The sequence below is a fragment of the Rhinolophus ferrumequinum genome, chromosome 19 (assembly GCF_004115265.2).
Source record: "Rhinolophus ferrumequinum isolate MPI-CBG mRhiFer1 chromosome 19, mRhiFer1_v1.p, whole genome shotgun sequence".
Taxonomy (NCBI): Eukaryota; Metazoa; Chordata; class Mammalia; order Chiroptera; family Rhinolophidae; genus Rhinolophus; species Rhinolophus ferrumequinum.
The window spans coordinates 49,608,916-49,630,167 of record NC_046302.1 but is presented as its reverse complement, the minus strand read 5'-3'; the positions used below and the strand labels follow the sequence as shown (position 1 = coordinate 49,630,167).

Below are 21,252 nucleotides of genomic sequence, written 5' to 3'. Positions count from 1 at the left end.
CACTGAAGTACGTAATACATTTATAATGGTTATGAATTTGCATTTAATTATAATTAGTATATAATTAGTGACATCTTAAATTGGGTTTGGAAAAGGTTATTTAGCTCAGTAAAAAAGTGCAATTAAGATTTTCTCTACCTAGATTAGAAAAACATACCTTTGTTTCATTAAGACAGTTAAGATTTCAATATAAGATTAACCTTGGTGAATTAAAAATTGTTTTTCAGTTTTTATTCATTTGGGTTCACTGTATTTTATTTCTGATGTTGTATCTGTAATTATATAAACATGGGTATGTTTAAACTAAGATCAAACAAGACTCATGTTTTGTCATTAGTGTTTATAAGAAACCAAGCAAATTTTTGTGATCATTCTCAAATTAATTCAGAAATTGTGTGTTTTTGTAAATACTTTTAGGTTTTAAAAAAAAGATTTAGGTAAGTAAAGCCATTGAAACAAATGTTTTAGATATTCTCTTAGTTTTTAAATAATGTGTGAATTGAAAATTCCCTGATTTATAGCTTCACGCAAAGTTTTTATTTTTTACCATATATGGCCTAATTTTTAACTCAATAAAGAGGATAAATGATCTTTTTATAAATAATCTTGTTAAACAGATATCAAGTTATTCAAGACCTTGTCACATCACTGTTGACCTTGCCTCTGAGTCATTTTGTTGGATACCTGGTATTCTGTACCCTGGGAATTGAAGTATTAGTAAGTAATTTACCACATTACAGCATTTCCATATCGCTTTCATATATGTAAGTCCTTTTACATGACCTCACTTTTTATGTCTTCCCTCGAATGTGTTACTAGGTTCTCAGTTTTTTCTACCGCTATATGCTTACCGCTGGACTTATTGTATTTGCGGGTTGGCCATTTATCACTCAGCTGTGGACGCGAGCAAAGGTATAAGTACTCATTTTGACATTGGATTAAGTACTCATTTTGACATTGGACGGATTAGTAGCTACTTTGTTTTAATGTGTGTTTAACTCAGGGAACTGTTCATTTTAAAGAAAAGGGTAGAATGTGTCCTTACATAGAGTCTGGTCCTTCTGACAGGAGGACTGAGGCTGCCTTTCAGGTTTCACTGATGCACATAGACTCTCCCATCAAAACGAACTGGTCATGTGGTGATTAAGATAGTCTAGAAGCTTGGCTGATCTATCCTCCTCAGAAGCACTTCCTAGACTTCTTTAGCCTCCGATACCTACGTGACGCAGCAGCTGAGGAGCTGCCCAGAGCAGTGCAGTGGCGTGGAGGCCACGCTCAGCTCAGGTCGGAGGGGTCACCTCTGCCCTGGCCCTGAGCCACCTCAGGTTTTTCTGGAGCAGTATATATTCATGATATATTATTTTAAAATATAATTACTCCTGATTTCCTTCCTTTTGCTAGATAGGGAATGACAATGTGCTTCTACAAAAAATACCTACATGTTTCCATTTTGATACTTTTTGATGGAGGTGGTAGGAAGATAGAAATAACCTTCTTTCTGCCCTAGAGGAACTTATAAAATTCCCCACTGGGATTATTGATAATTTTTGTCTTAATTGAATTACAAAAGTACTTTTACTAATTTCCCTGTTGGGCTGTTATTTGATTATGATTACAGGCCAGCTTGCTTACAGATGTAATCGATATATGGTATAACATAAATTGAATGAAGCACTTGCTTTGAAATATCAGATGTAGGTTTAAATCCTGGTTGTCTCATTTACTAATCATAGGCCTGGAACTACTTATAGTTTAGTATCTCTGAGCTCAGTTTCCTCACCTGAAATGTTGTGGATAATATAACCTACCTCTCAGGTTATTATGAGGTTCAAATGAGATAATACTCAGATTATACCTAATATCGTACCTTCTATATAACTCGTCTTTCATAAATAGTAATTCTATTACTTTTTTTTTTTTATTAGTTTCAGGTCTATTACTTTTTAAAGTAAACAGACATAAGACTTTATATTTTCCTTTTTGATTCACAGCCACGTAGACTATGACACACTGAAGACAATTTTCTGACTGTATTTGTCTAAAGATAACTTTTTTTTTTTTTTAGAGTATCTCACTGAGTTGGATTTTCTTCTGTCTGCTCCTGGCAGTGTTCCCTCTGATGCCGGTTGTAGGACGAAAGCCAGATATCTTTCTAGTGTATGAACAATATTTTAACTTATTTGCTTTTCAATACCATTGTTTTTCCCAATCAACACTAGGAACTATGAACTTAATCTTGATCATCAGTTTAAAATCACATCAACAACCTGGGAGTTAAAATATTAATATCAAACCATTAGTCACAATTTTGGTCCAGGCTCTGAGAGGCATTAAGGCTCCCAGGAGCTGTTTCTGGGCCTTCAGAAAAATGAAATTGTGCCAAGCAGTGATAACTTAAAATACCTCCTCCACCCCACCCTCCAAAAAAGTGCAGACACTTCTGTATCTTTTGTATACTGATGAATCAGTAAAAGTTCTGTTGCCAAAACAGGTCTAAAAGCCATTGATGTAACAACCTCTGTCTTTGCCTCTGAGCATGTCCACACTTTAAGTCTAAAAAAAATGAAATTCTCTCCTATCCTAATCTGAATGTGAAGATCTCCATGGGAGGCAACTCTATACCTTGACAACTTTCCCATGTTTAATCACTTTTCAACTGTTAGAAAATTCTCTACACCTTACCTGAATTCTCCATGCTGTTGTCATATTTGTTTCTTCTCAATACATCTCAAAAAAATCTGTAAAATAATTGGTTACCTTTGCTTTTAACTTTAGTCTCAAATTATTCTCAAGCAATTACCTGGCTGTGTGTGTGTGTGTGTGTGCATGTGCTTGGCAAGCTAAATGGTCATTATTTCCTTTAACACTTCCTTTTATTTTCTGATTATGTAATCATCTTTGTTACTTTTGTTTGAACTCTGTACAAGGAATATTTTTAGCATTTTAACCTAATCTTTAAGAGATTAGGGTATATTTTTTTAATTGAAGGAAGATTAACAAATCTTTTTGAAATATGTATTAATTTTAAAGTATGTGTTATTTACAAATTAACACATTTTATCTAATTTCTGTGAGAATATCAATATGGAATAGATCCGCAATTATTCTAGGAAGTCAGTCTATTAGCAGAGCCTAAAATAATTGTATTGAGTCTATATTATCTAAGCCATACTTTATCATTAGTGTTACTCAGTAAAAACATTTTGCAGCTGTTGTAAACTATAAATAGTATGTGAAAAGATGAATTCAAATGTTTTCATTTATTTCTTGATTCCTGTTGTTCTGTGAGCTCTCCTATTGTTTCTAGAAAGCCCCTTTCACTCCTTTCATTGGTCTCTGCCTACCTGTCCTGCTCAAGCAGTAATGACATAGGTGAGCAGGATGTATCATATGCTAAAAGGAAAAGAAATTGTATAAATGGTCTCCATAGAAATTTGCCACTTTTTATGTGTGTATTCTAGTAAAGGTGAATTCAGGTAGTTAAAACAGGAGAACTCTAATTTGTTAAAGATTATGTTGTTTCCCTCCATACTTAAATTCCTCAGCAATTTAGTTTGTGTTGGTTGCCTACTAGCTATATTTATAACTTCTTTATTTGACTCCTGGTTCATGGAGAAATTTCTACTCTCCATGTGATTTCTCACATCAACTCCCTTCTTTAGAAAATTACAAAGATAGATATGTGAAACGTTTAAGGATAAAATTAAAGAAAAAAGCAAAGATGTATACAACATAGCTGTAATATCCCTGTTACTCCAGTTCTCTAAAGTAAAAACATTTGCCAATGAATTAAAATGTCAAATTATTTTTTTAAATAAAAGAAAAGAGAAGCAAAAGCAAACAGAGAATCTTGATCATATAGGACTGTTTTTCCTACGTTTTAATGGTAATCCATGTTGAATGTATTGTTACTATGTTTTCCCTTATGATTCTCAGAGAGTATTTATAAGAGTCAAAACAAAAACAAACAAACAGTGAATTCCTGGGAATTCATGCATCGCATTTTCCTGAGCCCGGCCTTGTGCTCATTCTTACTTCTTTTAAACCAACTCCTTTTCTGTTAGTTCTATTATATTGCTAGGTTCCAGATTCTGTTCTCAACATAATTTGTTGTCCTATGTTACTTAGAGTTTTGGGAGGTGCGAAGTAGGGCCCAATATTAGTGTACCAGTTCCTTGATATCAGTTTCCTTAGACTTCAGGAACCATACCTGGTGTTCTTGAAAAAATATAATGTGTTTCATGACTATACAAATCCCTCACCTGCCTGCTACCTTTGTGACCGCTGTCCTACCCTTCCGTTTGCCAGGAACAGCTGCGGAAAGCAAGAAGGTCAATGACAGACAAGAGCAGTTTGTCCTGCTAGGAATACTGTGAATTATAAATGTCTGACTACATGCTCATACTCAGAGAATGTGTGTTTTTGATACCGATGAGATGTTTGTTTAGCTACCTTTTATTTTTTCTGTAAATTTATCTAAGTCAGGTTAAGAATTATGGTGCTTGGTATGCATAAAGGTTTTAAAAATCAAATTATAGAAATAAGGTAAAGATACTTAAAAAGTTTAAGAAGTTATCCCACCCCTCCAGTAAAAATACTAAGATGTTTATTCCTGTTATACCTATGTATTCATTTTGCTACTTCATCTTGATTTAACCAAATGACTGACAGATTCTACATTAGAGTAAAATGTCTAATATTTTCACATGCTATATATTTAGTAACTATCTTAAGAAAATTTGAAATTGTGTTTTTAAACAGAATGGGTGCGGGCCTGATGGTTCTTCTGCTGTCGCTGTTTGTTGTAACATCCCTTATAAAAAGAAAATCTGGTTTTGTAAATGGAGAGCTATTGTTACATCTATTACAGGTCAGTTGTAGATTTTCAACCCTGTGTTATACTAATGATATACCAAAATGCGTCTGTGGTTGTATTTAATTATATCATTCTTAAGATGCCATCATGTTGAAGTTATTCAGTACTGACTGGGTTAGAAGAGAGTTTTCTGTTTAAGATATTACATGGAAATATATTCTCTAAAAGGTAGGAATAGCAAAAAGGTCGACAGGAGGCTGCCGAAAGATGCCCAGAGAGCCGAGCTTAAGGAGGCAGAAACAGCATCTGTACTGACCTGAAAGTTGAGCTGAATCTCCTCTAGGCTGAGATTCTGTGTTGTCCTCATTGGGGCCAGGAAAAGGATGAGCTTCTGTGAAGTGCAGGCAGCCTCTGAGTATATTTCTATGATAGCTGGTTTAAGGCTTCAGACGACGTCCTAGGAGACGATAAACTTCACCTTGAAGGCTTCACTTTGAAGCCTTTGGTGTAGTGAAAAGAATTGTAAACTTGACATTTCAACATTGAGTCAATTCCCAGTTATGCTGCGTACTAGATGTGTGATTTGCAGTAATAGAGCTTGGTCTGTTTTTAATCTGTAAAGTGGAAATACTATCTATTAATAATACTGTTGTGAGGATTAGGGATTATATAATGCCATATTATGTAAAATGATAGGTTTTTTTGTACATAATGGTGGAAACCACATTTGTTTCTTTTAAACAATAAAACAATGAAAAGCTACATCTAGAATACTGACCAAAAAAGCTTATATGGGTCTTCTCCAAATATTTACTCAGAACAAAGCTGAGATAATAGAAAGATTTCCACGAACACTCTGAAATACCATATGCAGCATTTAAAAGATAATCCTTCTTGGAAAACAACAGAGAACATATAAAAAGAGAAGAAATATTTAGTCAACGATCCTATGAAACCTTTGGAATGTATCTTGCATTTTAAATGGAACATTGACTGGCTTTACACTAAAGCCCTTTGACAGAATTCACCTGTAAAATGAGTACTTTGACAGAAGTGAACGTTTCTGAATCTCACTCTATAGGAGCAAAAGATATCACTAAAATGCTTATGGACTTTATAAGAAATACCCCTAAGTAAAAGGTAAAACTGTTATAAAATTCCTTTTTACATTAACTTTATTAATTTGCATTAATTCCTGTACTGTGGACCATATTTTTCATGGATTCAAGATATGTATCTTTTCACATTTTAACATATCTGAAATGAAAATATGTCTTACAATTGAAAGAACCCTAGGATTTTGTCATAGGTTTACTGACAGCATTTTTTCCTTCTTGATTCACTAAAAATATGAGAATAAGTTAAATCTATTCATAGGATTTGGTGATGAGCTTGCTAATCTGATCTCTAAGACAGTTTACTTTCTTCACAGACTAGCTTAGCTTATTCCTGAAAATGGCAGTTAAATCCACTAGTTCAGGGGTTAGCAAACATTTTTCTAAGAGCCAGATTGTAAATATTTTAGGCTGTTTTAGGGCCATATGGAGTCTGCTGTAAATTTTCAGCTCAACATTGTAGTGCAAAGGGAGCTATAGACAACACGTAAATGAATGGGTGTGACTGTGATCCAATAAAACAGTATTTCCGAAAACAGGCTACCAGCTGTAGTTACCAACTCCACACTAGTTTATACATATTCCCTGAAGATTATTGTACTCCTTGTAGCTCCAGTGCCAAGTAAATACTCAGGTGCACATATGTGTTGAATGAATAAATGGATGTGACTATGAGCAAAGGCCAGAGGTAGAAGACACTAAACCATACACACTAAACTGTATACATTTCACCCTCTGCATTTCCATGATTTAAGAAAACTTCAAGGTCAATAACGAAGATGTCTAGGTAGAAGTAGTGTGATAATGTATGCCAAAACTACTCTTGAAAAGTGTAAAAGGCCTCATTTCATGCGTGTAAAAGGATGACCTTTGTTTAATGTAAGAGTTCTAACTCTTAACCTTAGTCTCAAGAAGGGGAGCTGGTGCAATTTCAAAGCTTTTTCGCCACATTCCTGTTGTTCAAGCACGGTTTGAAGTATTCTTTCTGATATATAAATGAGTCTCTCACCTCCTTCTCTTTTATTTCTGTGTTTTGTATTTCAGATGCTGAGCATAGTACTTTCCATGTGTGTTGTGTACAGCACCCATAATAGTCTACTCAGGAAACAAGGCCTACCTCTGATTAATCAGATTGTTAGCTGGATCATATTAGGTAAGAGGTCAAACCAAAGGAGGTAACTTTACGTCAGGTCATACCTTGCAGTCATCTATTTACACCTGTATCAGTATTACTGAAAGACAGTTGTGCTGCAGGAAAATAATAACCGGCAATTATTTCTTTCTCTTGCTGGCGTTTGACAAAGAAAATTAGAACTTTTATGAGCATTCATGTATTAATAAGAATTCCTTGATGGAATATTTTTGACCTGGTAAAAGGCTATATGTTTATTCACATCCAATAAAAATTCAAGTGATTCCAGAAGAGAAAACAGTATGTCTTCTGCCTTCCCCCTTCCTTGCAACTAATAAGCCATCTACGGGGAGACATTCTAAGACCATCAAATATCCTTCTTATCAAAATTTCTAGATTTAGCATCCATTCATAAGTCTTTCCTGATTCAGTCTTAGCCATGGTGGCTACAAAATGATTTTCTAACTCCAACATTCCCACTGCATTTACCAGAAGGCTTTCAGCATTCTACTGTAAAAACTTTCCCTTCTTTCTGATAGGGAGGATTCATTCATTCATTCATTCATTCATCTACTTATTATTATTATAGACTCATGAGCTCCTGGTTTTTTTCAGAGGTTTATAACTTGTTGCTGTTGATATTTCAGTGCTCAAATTGTCCGAGACTTGGCCAGAGAGAGCCCCTTCAAATTAGCTTGTAAATACGTCCCATATTTTTTTTTATCACTTTTTTATTTTCTGACATTGAGACAGTGTTTACCTAATAAGGCTTACCTTATATTCACCCTGCCATAGCATGTAATCCTTGTAATGTGTTATTGAATATGGTTTGCTAATATTTTATTGAGAATTTTTATATCTATTTTCAACAGGGATATTGTTCTACAGTTTCTTATATTGTCCTCTTGCTTTGGTATCAGGGTAATGCTGAACTAGTAAAATGATTTTGGAATTGTTCCCTATTCTTCAGTTTTTTGAAAGAGTTTGAGAAGGGTTGACATTAATTATTCCTTAAATGTATGATAAAATTCACCAGTGAAGCTATCTGGTCCTGGGCTATTCTGTGTTGAGAGGTTTTTGATTACTGATTCAATGTCTTTATTTGTTATTGGTCTGTTCAGAGTTTTTTTATTTCTTTCTGATTCAGTCTTGGTAGGTTGTATGTTTCTAGGAATGTATCCATTTATTTTAGGTTATCCAATTTGTTGGCATGTAATTGTTCATAGTAGTCTCTTGTGATCCTTTGTATCTCTGTATAACAGTTGTAATGTCACCTCTTTCATTTCTGTTTTTATTTATTTGTCTTCTCTCTTTTATCTTAGTCTAGCTAAAGGTTGGTTAATTTTTTTGAAACCAATCCTTCATTTTGTTGATCTTCCGTATTGTGTTTTTGGTCTCTAGTTCATTTATTCCTGTTCTGATTTATGTATTTCCTTCCTTCTGCTAAGTTTAGACTTAGAGTGTTCTTTTTCCATTTCCTTTAGGTTAAAGTTAGGTTGTTTATTTGAGATCTTTCTACTTTATTAACATACACATTTATCACTATGAACTTCCCTCTCTGAACTGCTTTCGCAGCATCCCATAGGTTTTCGTATATTGTGTTTCCATTTTCATTTGTTTTGAGATTCTTTTATTTCTCTTGATTTCTTCTTTGACCCATGGGTTGTTCAGGAGTGTGTTGTTTAATTTCTCATATTTGTAGATTTTCCAGCTTTCCTCTTGTTGTGATTTCTAGTTTTATACTATTGTGATTAGTAAAGATTCTTGGTATGATTTCAGCCTTCTTAAATTTGCTAAGACTTGTTTTGTGGCCTATCATGTGATCTATCCTGAAGAATGTTCCATGGGCATTTGAGAAGAATGTGTCTTCTGCTGATGTTGGGTAGAATGTTTCGTAAATTTCTGTGAGGTCCATTTGGTCTAATGTATGGTTCAAGTCTAATGTTTCCTTGTTGATTTCTCTCTGGATGACCTATCTACTGCTTAAGGTGGGGGTATTGAAGTCTCCTACTATTATTGTGTTGTTGTCTGTTTCTCCCTTCACATCGGTTAGTATTTGCTTAATATATTTAGGTGCTTCATTATGGAGTACATGTATATTTATAATTGTTATGTCTTATTGATTCACCCCTTTATCATTATATAATGACCTTCTTTGTGTCTTGTTACCATTTTTGGTGTAAAGTCTATTTTATCTAATATAACTATTGGTACCCTTAACTTTTTTTATGGTTTCCACTTGCATGGAATATCTTTTTCCATCCCTTCACTTTGAGCCTCTGTGTGTGTGTCCTTAAATCTGAAGAGAGTTTCTTATAGGCTGGGCATTTATTTTTAAGCAAGATATTTCCTCCCAGGGATTAGTGGAGGATGGCTACCAAATGGTACAAGGCATGAAATAGTTGACTCAAGGGCAGGTCAGCAGATGTCTCTTTCAGACACTAATTTACCATAGTCTAGCTCCAATGAGCATTTTTACTAGCATACTATGATCCACAAATGGGTTATATGTTATGCTGGTTCTATCTTATGTCATTCGGAACGGGGACTCTTATTTCCCCTTTAGTACCTCATCAGTCCTTTAGACAAGCATAAAATGAGGATAGAAAATAGTTTTACAGAAAAAGTCTCATTTGAACTGGCTTTTTCAATAGGAATATGGTTTTTTTAAATATTGTTTCTTTGTGTTAAAATATATATCAGGTGATGATAACATTATCAGAACCACACATCTGAAAAAAATTAGAAGCTGTTTGTCCAAGGGTACTATAAATATAACCTGCAGTCTACTTAGATGGGTTAACAAACTTGCCCCATGGTTAAATAGTTAATGATTCAGCCAGGATTCCATCCCGGGTCATCTGTCTCCATACTCTGGAGTAGTTAGCTCCAGGCATATTGCCATCTTACTAGGGCGATTAGGAAGTTATGTGCATTTCCATTCCGAAATAGAGGTAGGGGAGTTTATGTTTTGCTGCCACCTCTTCCTTCATCTACCCTTCCCCCACTGAAGTAGTTGCTTTTTTTATCTTGTGGGGAAAGATTACTTTATTTGTTAAGATTACACTACAACTCTCAATGAATATTTTGCAGTGGGAAAACTTGGAGGAGGAGGGTTTGGGAAAAATCAATTTCTGGGGAGTAAGACGTCTTTGAACTAAACGCCTAATTAAGAGAAGAGTTACTAAATCTTAAATAATATTTTTCATTACATTTTTTATTATCTACATTAGATAAGTTATTCCTGTAGGAGTTAATATCACAGTGACTGAGGCTAAATAAATGTAAATTGAGGAAATCTGAGCCCAAATTTGGTTAAAACAATGAAACGAAATTTCAATTAAAAACAGGGAGTTTCAAATTTCTTACAAAAATGATTACGGGAAAGGTAGCCTCATTTTAGAGGTCACACAAACAGTAAGGGTCGTATATGAGTACAGATTATTGAGCTCCTGAACTCACATATGCTGGTACCTCCCACTGACACTGCCCTGCTTTGTTTTCCTGCAGCCTCGTCCTTCGTCCTGCCACTGCTGAGTCCCACGGTTCTTCCCGAGCGACTGGTTAGCATACTTCTGTCCTCAATGTCATCGTACCTCCTTCTCAGCACAGGGTATCGACCGCTCTTAAAATTTCATTTTCAGTAAAATGTTTTAAATGACTCATTAACATTTCTCCTCTATGGGTATTGAACCTCTGGAAGTGAAAAATATTGTGTGAATCTTAAGGAATAAATTATGAATATTTTCTACTCTGTAAGAACTGTATGTGACTTGAACCACAATCTGCGGTTTTCTTTTTCTCATTATTTTCACAGTATTATCTGTTGTCTTTCTGGTTATTTCCTTAGGTTGCTAAAATGTCATATTAGTTCAGTATCAGCAAATTCTGGTTGATTGTGGGGAATTTTAAGTCTCAAACAATGACTTAGATGAATTTTAGTTTTTGTTGCCTTCCTTTCATGCACTTTAAATTATGCTTTGATTTCTTCATTCTTCTCTGAATACAGAGTTTTCTTTTTATTGTTACTCTTATATATAATCCAAGTACTCCTTTTGATTCACAAGAGTTTTAGAATATTTTCCCAAAAGTTAAAGCATCCATTTTTTATGTAAGATTGAAATTTCCTTTCAAAACAGAAACAGAAACTAGCAGCTTGATTTGGGATGGATCCTGAAGCATTCTCTGGACCTCAGTGACGTATATTCTTCCCATGTACTTAGATGAAAAATATTCTTCACTTGCTTTTGAACTTTATTTCATCCTTACTTAAATTTTTATGAGCGTGAGAAATGTGCACATTATAACAAACACTGAGTAGAACAGACAAATCAAATAACCACCACTCATAGTTTGAAATTTGGCCCAAATATAGGATCTTGATTTCAATTAGACTAAACCCAGGGATTCACCATTGTGCTGTCAATGGATTATTTCCACATTGGATGATTTTGTAAAGCCACTTGGGGTCTGAGACTTTGGTTCATTTTCTGGGAAGCTTAGCTGTCCTCACTCAGAATTAGAGGGGTGTTCTCAGAATCTTCACAGTGGACCCGACATCCTGAGTGACCTAGATCCCAGGATTCCTTGTAGGCTCCACGTAGGCCATGGTCCAGTGGGGCGCCAAACCTCCTTCTCTTACCAAAGCTCCCCACACCGCCTGTCTTTTCATTTCTCTCTGCGTCATCAGATCTGGAGTACAGCTATGACGACGTCATATAAGCAACATAGACATTTTCACCAGTTACCTAATAAGATGTTAAGATGGGCTTGCTTTCAGACTTAGAACTTTGAACTTTCAAATAGAACTTGAAGTCTATCAGCATATTCTTACTTGAGAGTGATAAACATAATGAGACCTTAAAACACTTCACTCTTTTTCCCTTTATTGTCGAGATTATAGAATAAATAATTTAGTTATAATCAGGATCCATCAATGTATAAATGTATATATGCACAAATTTTTAGTCTAGCTAAGAAAGCAGAAGGTAAATCATTTTTATTCTAACACACCATTTGGGGGTATCACATGAGTTTCATTAAGAGGTCACACCCAGAGCTTGCCCAAAGGAAGTATATGTTTAAGAGGGACTGGCAATATGCTAACTTCTACACCATCACTTAATAATTAATAAGCCCTTCTCCTTTTTGAATCTTCAAGTTCTAAAGCAATAAACGGATTTAATGGAAAAGTGTGGTAGATTAAAAAAAAACAAATAAACCTAAAAGTATATCTGGTTTGCTGGATTACAAATTAAGAAAGGAAGGAAGAAAGGATAATTAAAGTTGAATTTGGAGTGAACAAATATTTCATAACATAGAGTGAATCATGTAACTAACATTAGGGATAAGTATTATGGTTGTTTTAAATCATCAATTTAATAGCCATTAAAGGTACCAAAACAGATTATCACAAGTACATTCAATTTAAGAAAAATCTAAAAGGTGAAAATTGACACCTAAGATCAGAATATTGAGTATGACCTTCTTAATAAATGTATTAAGAAATACATTTTGCAATATCAGAAAGTATGTTGACCTTTACAAAAAAATTCAGTGGGGTAGCCTGAACAACACAGTCTAATAATTTCAATTAGTACATTTTTCAGTGTCAAATCAGTTTTGCAAAACATCGTCCACCTATTATTGTTCCACATCTCTGTTTTGGATGACCTGGAGGGTACTCTATGTAAATTAGTGAATAGTCAGAATTATAGGATACTTAAAAGAAATACAGTTTTATTCCTTTACAGAAATATAGCAATCCTAAATTCTAACAATGCATCTTTGATTTAATGAGTAAAGAAGATTCATTTTTAATCAGCATTTATTTTTATGTAAATGGAAGCTGTTGTAATACTTGAAAATAGTTCTCTTAAGTTGGTTAAATGTCCCTCTGAAATTTTGTTTATATTATCCCTTTGCTTAGCACACTGTAATACAAAGCTAAATGCCTTTTCAGCCCTGTTCAGTTTGCACAGAGACCAAACTAGCAGAGCCTAGTTTATTAGGTTGGTTTTCATAAGGTTTTATTATGTACACTGTGAGCCCATGATGATATTTTATTGGTATTTCAGTTTATAAATTCAGATATGCAAACTTTATACAAGATATTGATTGTCTACAGAAACAAAGTCCCATAGGAAGATTTCCTTTATCAGATTTATTCATCTACATTTTACAAAAGAAAGTGACCATTGTGTATAGTTTTTGAAAGGAAATAAATCTGTGGCACTATTTGTAGAACTATGGAATTTATGTTTTTGTGTATTAGGAAAGAATAATTTCATATATAACTGCAAGTATTTAAAAACTCACAGTCCTCTTTTGTTCAGAGTATACACCTTCTTAATTCAGCGAATCAACAATTGTTTTTTCCTTTCACATCTCAGTCGTCCTGAGCACTAGACAGACATACAGGCCGAACAATCACTATACGCCAGGTGTATAATAGAGTTGTAAGCTGCTATAAAATCAGGACTTCATTTTACAGTGTTAGGCAATTACAAAATGCAACAATTAAGTTATTTTAAGTTAATTAAGTTATGAATTGTATGATATAAAGAATGACTAAAGAAAGAGTTTGAGTAGGGGAGCTGAATTGGTGCCATCAAGGACTTGGGGAGGATGAACTACCCTGTTTCCCCCAAAATAAGACCTAGCCAGACAATCCACTCTAATGCGTCTTTTGGAGCAAAAATTAATATAAAACTTGATATTGTATTATATTATACCCGGTCTTACATTACATTATATAAGACCGGGTCTTACATTATGTATAAGATCGGGTCTTATAGTAAAATAGGACTGGGTCTTATATTAACTTTTGCTCCAAAAGACACATTAGAGCGGATTGTCTGGCTAGGTCTTATTTTCGGGGAAACATGGTAAGTTTTAAAGAGTGGGTAGGAGACAGGCATTCTAAATCTTTGTTTTTCAATTATTTTTTTTAAATCATTGTAAAAATAGTATAATCACATTTTGGAAAGTAAGGATTAAGAGGCAAGAGCAGTTATTAACCTTACTTCAGTTGATGCTCTGGTATGTTTCCTTCCAGTCTTACCTCTGTATTTGTCTTTTTAACAAATAGATAGTATTAATCATAGTCTATGCACTATTTTGTATCCTTTTTTCCTACTTAACATTATTATAGCAACATTTTCCCATGTGGCTCATAGGCTTCCTAACCATCATTTTAATAGATATTTAATATTCTGTGATATGGATTTACCTTAGCCATTCCTCTTTTTGATCATTTTATTTCCACTTTTTCTTATCATAAATAATATTTTGAGATATGTTTTTATGCATAAAGAGCTTTTTACATCGTTTAGATTATTTTGTTCACTTCTCAGATGTAGTATAGGAGGGCCACAGAGTATAAATTGTTGTTTTTTTTGTTTTTTTCCTTTTGTCTTAAGAACATGCCATATTTTAGTATCACCAATAACCTGTGAGGGGTCCCATTTCATCGTATCCTTCACAGTACTTGGCACTTTCATTTTAAAATAAGAATGCTAAATGCTATTGTAATAGGTCAAAATTGGTATATTTTGTATAACTTTCTGAACTTCTTTTATTAACGATATTTTCTCATATACGTCTTTTCTGTTCATATCCTTGGGCATTCTAAATTATATATACCAAGTAATTTGTGTATGCTTTCTCAAACCTAAATGTTTCCTTTTGCCCAGTCTTCAGTGTTTTACTTTCATGATAGGTGGAAGAGTTTAAAGCATTTTGTTTCTTTTGCTTTCTCAGGTTTAGGAAATAGTGCCATATGGAATAGAGTTCAATAGTTGAAAAAGTTCAAAGAGAAATAAAGGTTTTTTTGCTTTGGTTTGGTTTGTTAGATTTTGTTTTGTAACTTCCAATTAGGTAAGTAAGTAACTCAACTCATCTAATACTCGTTTTGAGCTTGGCCTGCAGTGACGACAAGACTGACACAAAGACTTTACAAACTAGCGGGGATGCATATAAATAAACTACAATTAAAACGGTGTGACAAGTACGATAACACAATATTTGGGGGATTACAAAGGTGCAACACTTATCCCAAACTAGGGCAGAAAAAGATTGGAAAAGGTTTCTGTGACTGTTATCCTTTGTCTACATTATACTCTAGCCTAGAGTGTACCATACGTTACTTAATCCCTCACCTGTGGATGCATAGGTTATTTTCTATTTTTCCCGTCTGTAAACAGTATTACAATAAACATCTTCGAATGGGGATTGTAGTGCATATGTCTAATGATTTTCTCAGGGAATTCCTAGACGTGACATTAGTGGGTTGTAGTGTATGAATATTTTTGAGATTCTTGATGCATAGTGTTGCCTTCTAGAAAGTGTTTTATTATAGAGATCATGAGAGTTCTTTTTTCATTACACTCTTGTCAACATTTTTTTAATATGGGTAAATAATAGTAAATGAATATGGTATCTCCCTATTGTTTTAATTTCCATATCAGTTACCAATAAGGTCAAATGCTTTTATGTATTTATTGACTCTTTATTTTTGAGAGGTTCATGTTCCTATATTGCACCTATTTAAAAAAAAATAGGACATTTGTCTTGCTCTTCTGTGTATATTAATAATTTTAACTTGGGAATTGTCTTTTTTACCTTTGTCTTAATATTTTCTTTCTTTTATGTGTATATCTGTCATTTACCTTATGAATTATTTTTAAATATCTCTGCTATTTTAAACATATCATGATCTCAAGATTTAATACATTTCAAAAGAAGATGGTGTTGGAGCTGATATTTAAATGTTACTTCCCTTTTCTACTTTCTTCTTCTGGAAAACTTAGAAAATTTAAATTTTGTGATATTGTGACTTAGAAATATTATCAAGATTGTTTTAATTTTGAGAAAGACCTCAGTATAAATTTGCATTTGTATTTGTTTAATGTATTTTTTTTTCTACCCTCCCACTTTCACTCCATCCTGAAGGTATGAAGCTCTCTTTCCATTAGTATTGTCCTGTGTGATGTTTGTCTGGATACACATGGAACAAGAAACCCTACAGCAATGTGGTGTTGCCCGTAAACAGAAGGTAGCTTGTCAAAATCATTATTGCATTTATTTGAGAATATTAAAATATTCTCTATCCTATAAGGAAGTTGTAGTGTTATTTCATCAAAAATTCTTTCTACTTACAATGTTATATTATTTAAAGCATTAATAATTAAGTTAAACAATTAGCTTATAAGAATATTTTTATACTTACAACAGAAAAGCATGATTTTATTGTCTTATAGGCATTATATAGGTTGGGCTTTTCTTAGAGATTATTTGAGAATCACTGATATAAAAGAATATCAATATAGATGAAGGAATAGAGGAGAAAGAATATTCTTTATATTATTTTCATACCTAATTTTTCTTTCTTCCTGTTTATTTTACCTGAAAGAATATTTATGTTATCTAATAGATTCACAAATCTATTTATGAATTTGATCATAAGGTGACATTTATGCTCCTTGTGTTGTTTTTCTCTTCCTAGTCATCCTAATCCAAAATGCTTATTCTGTCACCTTAGTGATTGTAGCCCCAGACAAAAATCTTGGACTGTATACTTTGAATTGGCTAAAAGCCAATCAAATTTTAAGGACACCTTTATTATTCTGAGATAGAGAGTTGAATTGATGTCTCTTGCCTTTATTTTAGAACTGTAGTTAATTATGAGAAATTGGTGATAGAATATTTGCAATTTTACTGAGGTCAGATAAAATGAATATTGTAGAAAAAGCCCTTCATAGTTGATTTATCCTTAACTGGTTTTAGTTGAGTTTATAGAAAGTAATTGATAATTTAGAATAATTAATTTCATGAAAGAAGAAATTTATTGAAATATTGAATAATTACTGTCTTTTAACTTTCAGCCCTGGAATATTAAAACAATATATGAAAAGCAATTTTGAGCAGATTTAAGTAAATTGTCAGACTGTCCTTAATATTAAATATTAAATATTTTAATATTAAATATTAAATTTAAAAATGAAGTTTATTGTGTCATTTTTTAAATTCTATTTTTTAGCTGAAAGCAGATCTGTCTTTTTCTAGAAAAGTATTAAAGCATCCTAAGAACTTACTGGAAAATTACATAGGAAGTCAGGGATGAGGAAAAGCTCCCTTTAAACTCAGCCATGTTTTTTGGGCGGAGGGGATTAAGCAACAGTGCACCCATCTTCTTGGAATTTAGTGACTTTCTGTTTTAGCAGAGACAGAAATATTTTGCTTTTTTACAGAGAGAAAATAATTTTTCTACAAGTAGAATTAACAGAGGAACAAAGAGACAAATATTTAATTTTATCATGCTTTTTGATATTATACCGTCCCTGGGTTTGAGAAGATCAGGACAGTCTGATAAATCAGGTCTTAGGAACGTGAAGAATTACATAGGTATTTAAAAGTGATGCGTTTATATAGGACAACAAAAAGCCCAATTCTCACTTTAATTACACATACAGCAATACTACAGTTCTATTCAGCGTATTATTAGCAACACATTTTACCTTTTGGAAGATTTTATTAAGGTGTGATTAAGCTAGAAAAGATTTATTATTAATATTTTTCTCAGTATGATGTATCTTTCTAGCTATTGTAACTTAGACTGTAAGTTTGCCTTTTGGGGTAGAAGTAAGTGAACTGTTATTATGCATTCATATAGTTCTTATTTTTCACAGGTCAGCAATATCCAGTTCACCTATAATACTGATATAAGCCAGTTTCGACAGCTCTCTCTGGATGACACCCGTAGGGCCTTTTTCCTTGTATCCTTTGTTTGCACTTTTGTTTAAGTTGCTGCAACCTCCCATTTAATGGAGTAAGAAAGTGTGGAAGGTGTTTCTGCCTGTCACTTAACAGTGGTATTTCCTCGGAGGCCATTCAGCCCCCCTCTCAACCGTAATTTTCTCCTAGTTTACATTTTTAAACTTTTTTGGAACTACAGAGAAGCATAAAGAATGATGTAGCAAACAAATGTGTACTCCCACCATTCATGATACCAACAATTAACATTTTGTCATGTATGTCACACACTTAAAACAAATTAAAACATTACAGCTAAAGCCAAAGTCTCCTTTCAACTTCCCACTCCAGTCTAATTTCCCTTATCCAGAAGAAACCACTGTTAAGAGTTTGGTTTGGAAATAAACAAAAAGTTTGCTTTGTATCTTCACAAAGTTTTTGGATCACATCACAGACAATATTGTGTGAAAGTTACTAGAATTAGAACTTTGAAAAACAATATTGCTGAATGAAGTCGCACTTTAGGAAGACTGGCTGAGCTGCTTCCAGAATTTCACAGGGAGATATTTTCTTTGAACTCACTGTGGTGCCGGAGTGGACCTTTGAGGTCCAGAAAGTAACTTCTCATTCTCTCCTCTACCTCTTACTTTCGCGCTCAATTTTGCTTTCTTTCTTTTTGCAGACTCCTTCCACTCAGCCTACTCACACTTCTTTCCTTGAACCATGCATCCCCCTAAATTGTAATTTCATCTTTTCTGTTTACTTCCAAGCTCCTTGGAAGAAGAATCTATAGTTGCTGCTCCCATTTCCTCCCCATTTATGTGCTCTGTCCTCAAAAGTACAACAGTGCCTGGCACATGCTGGGGCACACTGTAGCTCTGTGAGGATCTGTCAGAGGTCTGCTGCAGCTGCACTGTCCAGGGTCTGCAGGGGCTTCCTGAGTGCAGTCTGTTCTATCCAGTGTTACTTAACCACTCTCGACCATTCAACTCGACTGATTTCTCTCTTTTCCTTTGACTTCCAGGACATGGCCTGGGTTCTCTTCTCAGCTTTCTTTACCATCTCTGTTCTCCTTCACTGAAACTTACTCTTCCTTTGTCTGATCTTGAACCTTGAGCTATTCATGATCAAATGTACAAATGAAAAAGCAAATGACTCCCATTAGTAGAATAGGCATATCTTTTCTAAATAAAGAGATTTGTATGAATTCTGACTTGTTTTGCCATTTCCTTAACTCTATTTAGGTTTTCTTTTTACTGACAGCGTTTTTTGGAACTGGGAATATAGCGTCTATTAACAGGTAATTTTAAATGAAAACAGTGTGTGTGTGTGTGTGTGTGTGTGTGTGTGTGTGTGTGTGTGTGTGTGTGTATCCAAAAGAGTAATACGAATTGGGATTTTGTTCTATATCTTTTTTTTTATACTGAAAGATATATTTTGGAGATTGGTATGTATTGGCATATACAGATATAATGTTCCTTGATACAATGTGTGCTTGAGTTTTAGTAAGAGTGTATTTTAGCAGACATTCTTTTAAAGTTATAATGTGAATTCTAAAATCATTTTTTTTATGTTGGTTCCTTAGCTTTGATCTTGCCTCTGTTTACTGCTTTCTGACCATATTTAGTCCTTTTATGATGGGAGCCCTGATGATGTGGAAGGTTAGTTTTCTTATTATTTTATTAAGATACTGATCAATTAAGGTTATGAACTTATTGTGACATTAAGATTATAAAGTAATTGTGACAAAGTTACACAGCATAGAAAGAAAATACCTTCCTAGACACTGCAGAATGGGAATGGGACCCTCTACCCTTTACTCCAAAATATAGGTCATCTTTTTGCTTTACTCTTAAGCCTATTACACTTCAAAAGAGCAGAGATTCTGTTAGTCCCAGAAAGTCCTATAAAAGGTGATTAAAGCCTGTGGCAAGTGCAGTCAGATCAAAACTGCATTGTCCTCACAATCTAAGGTCCCTGAAACCATGTTCCCCACCCATGAGACTGTCAACATGTTACAATCTTTTCTCATAATGCATGTATCCAGAATGGATTCATTAATCAACAAATATGTCATCGACTGCTTATGTTCAGTAATGCCCCAGGCACCAGCTGGGTGCTAAGGATACCAATATAATGACAAATTCACAGCTTACCAGGGGTTCAGAATCCAATGAAATGTGATTCACATTCTTTCCCATCTTCTTTAGGGTCATCGTGCTCATCTCATTCCCTCTACCATAGTGTCTGACATATTTTACCTAGCTAGTACAGTCCTCCCTTGTTATCCCCAGGGGATTGGTTCCAGGATCCCCTGTGGATACTAAAATTCCCAGATGCTTCAGTCCCTTATATAAAATGGTGTGGTATTTGCATATAACCTATGCACATGCTCTTGATTACTTTAAATCATCTCTAGGTTATTTAATACCTAATACAATGTAAATGTTATGTAATTTGTTGTTACAACGTATTGTTTAGGGAATAGGGACAAGAAAAAAATCCATACATTTTCAGTATAGACGCACCACCATTATAGGCCTAACTGCATAGTACACATCAGCAACAATGTAACTTTTTCCCCCAAGTATTTTCTTTCTTTTTTTTTTTTTTTTAAATTTATTGGGGTGACAATTGTTAGTAAAATTACATAGATTTCAGGTGTACAATTCTGTATTACATCATCTATAAATCCCATTTTGTGTTCACCACCCAGAGTCAGTTCTCCTTCCATCACCATATATTTGATGATGTATTTTCAATCTGCGGTGGTTGAATCTGTGGACATAGAAGGCCAACTGGATATATTTGTTTAAATAAAGTAACTAATATCTGCCAAAAATCTGATTTCCTTCTCTTCAGATAACAGAAGTAATAATTGTTAAAAGTATGTATCTCTTAATAGGATTAATAGCCTTTTTTTGTTACTGTACTAATACAAATGTAATTTTAAGAAATGTCAAAAAGATGTTCCATTCTCCATCTACTGGGTAGATGATAACTACCCAGTTATCATCTACTGAATTATTTTAAAACATGTGTTGTTTCCTTAATCTTAATACACATTTTTTATAATGGTAATTGTTCTTATTTCAGTCTATTAAACACCATGGGTCTTTAATTAAAAACAAGGGGAAAAAAGTTTAAAGTAGAATGCTAGATCTTTAACCTTTACCTTAATTCAGAGAGCTGACTGACATACTGCGCTTGATGACTCTTTTTGACTGATGTGGCTGCCAGGGAAGGTCCTCCTGACTCTGTTTCAGTCAGACTCGTATATCCTCCACTTGAAAAAGAATCTTGCAGTCTTAAACATCATTTATTTTCCATATCTTCTTCTGTCCTCTTTTTAAACATACCAAATATGTGTGTGTGTGTGTGTTTGTGTGTGGGTATATGTATATATGTATATATCTTTTTTAATTGGTCATTGGAAA

At 33.9% G+C, this 21,252-nt stretch overlaps 1 protein-coding gene across 3 annotated transcripts in view; it reads left to right on the top strand.

Moving 5' to 3' along the window:
* The window catches only part of PIGN (phosphatidylinositol glycan anchor biosynthesis class N), a 95,869-nt gene that overhangs the window by 47,311 nt on the left and 27,306 nt on the right, over nt 1-21,252 (top strand). For all 3 annotated transcript variants that reach the window (XR_004421072.1, XM_033087633.1, XM_033087632.1), the window contains 10 exons: nt 618-717; nt 820-912; nt 2,066-2,157; nt 4,762-4,870; nt 6,976-7,084; nt 10,574-10,676; nt 16,016-16,118; nt 17,752-17,838; nt 19,060-19,115; nt 19,401-19,476. Coding sequence is in view for 2 of the 3 variants with exons in the window: in XM_033087633.1 (XP_032943524.1) it covers nt 618-717; nt 820-912; nt 2,066-2,157; nt 4,762-4,870; nt 6,976-7,084; nt 10,574-10,676; nt 16,016-16,118; nt 17,752-17,838; nt 19,060-19,115; nt 19,401-19,476 (928 nt within the window). In the remaining variant the exon portion in view is untranslated. The remainder of the gene's footprint in view (nt 1-617; nt 718-819; nt 913-2,065; nt 2,158-4,761; nt 4,871-6,975; nt 7,085-10,573; nt 10,677-16,015; nt 16,119-17,751; nt 17,839-19,059; nt 19,116-19,400; nt 19,477-21,252) is intronic.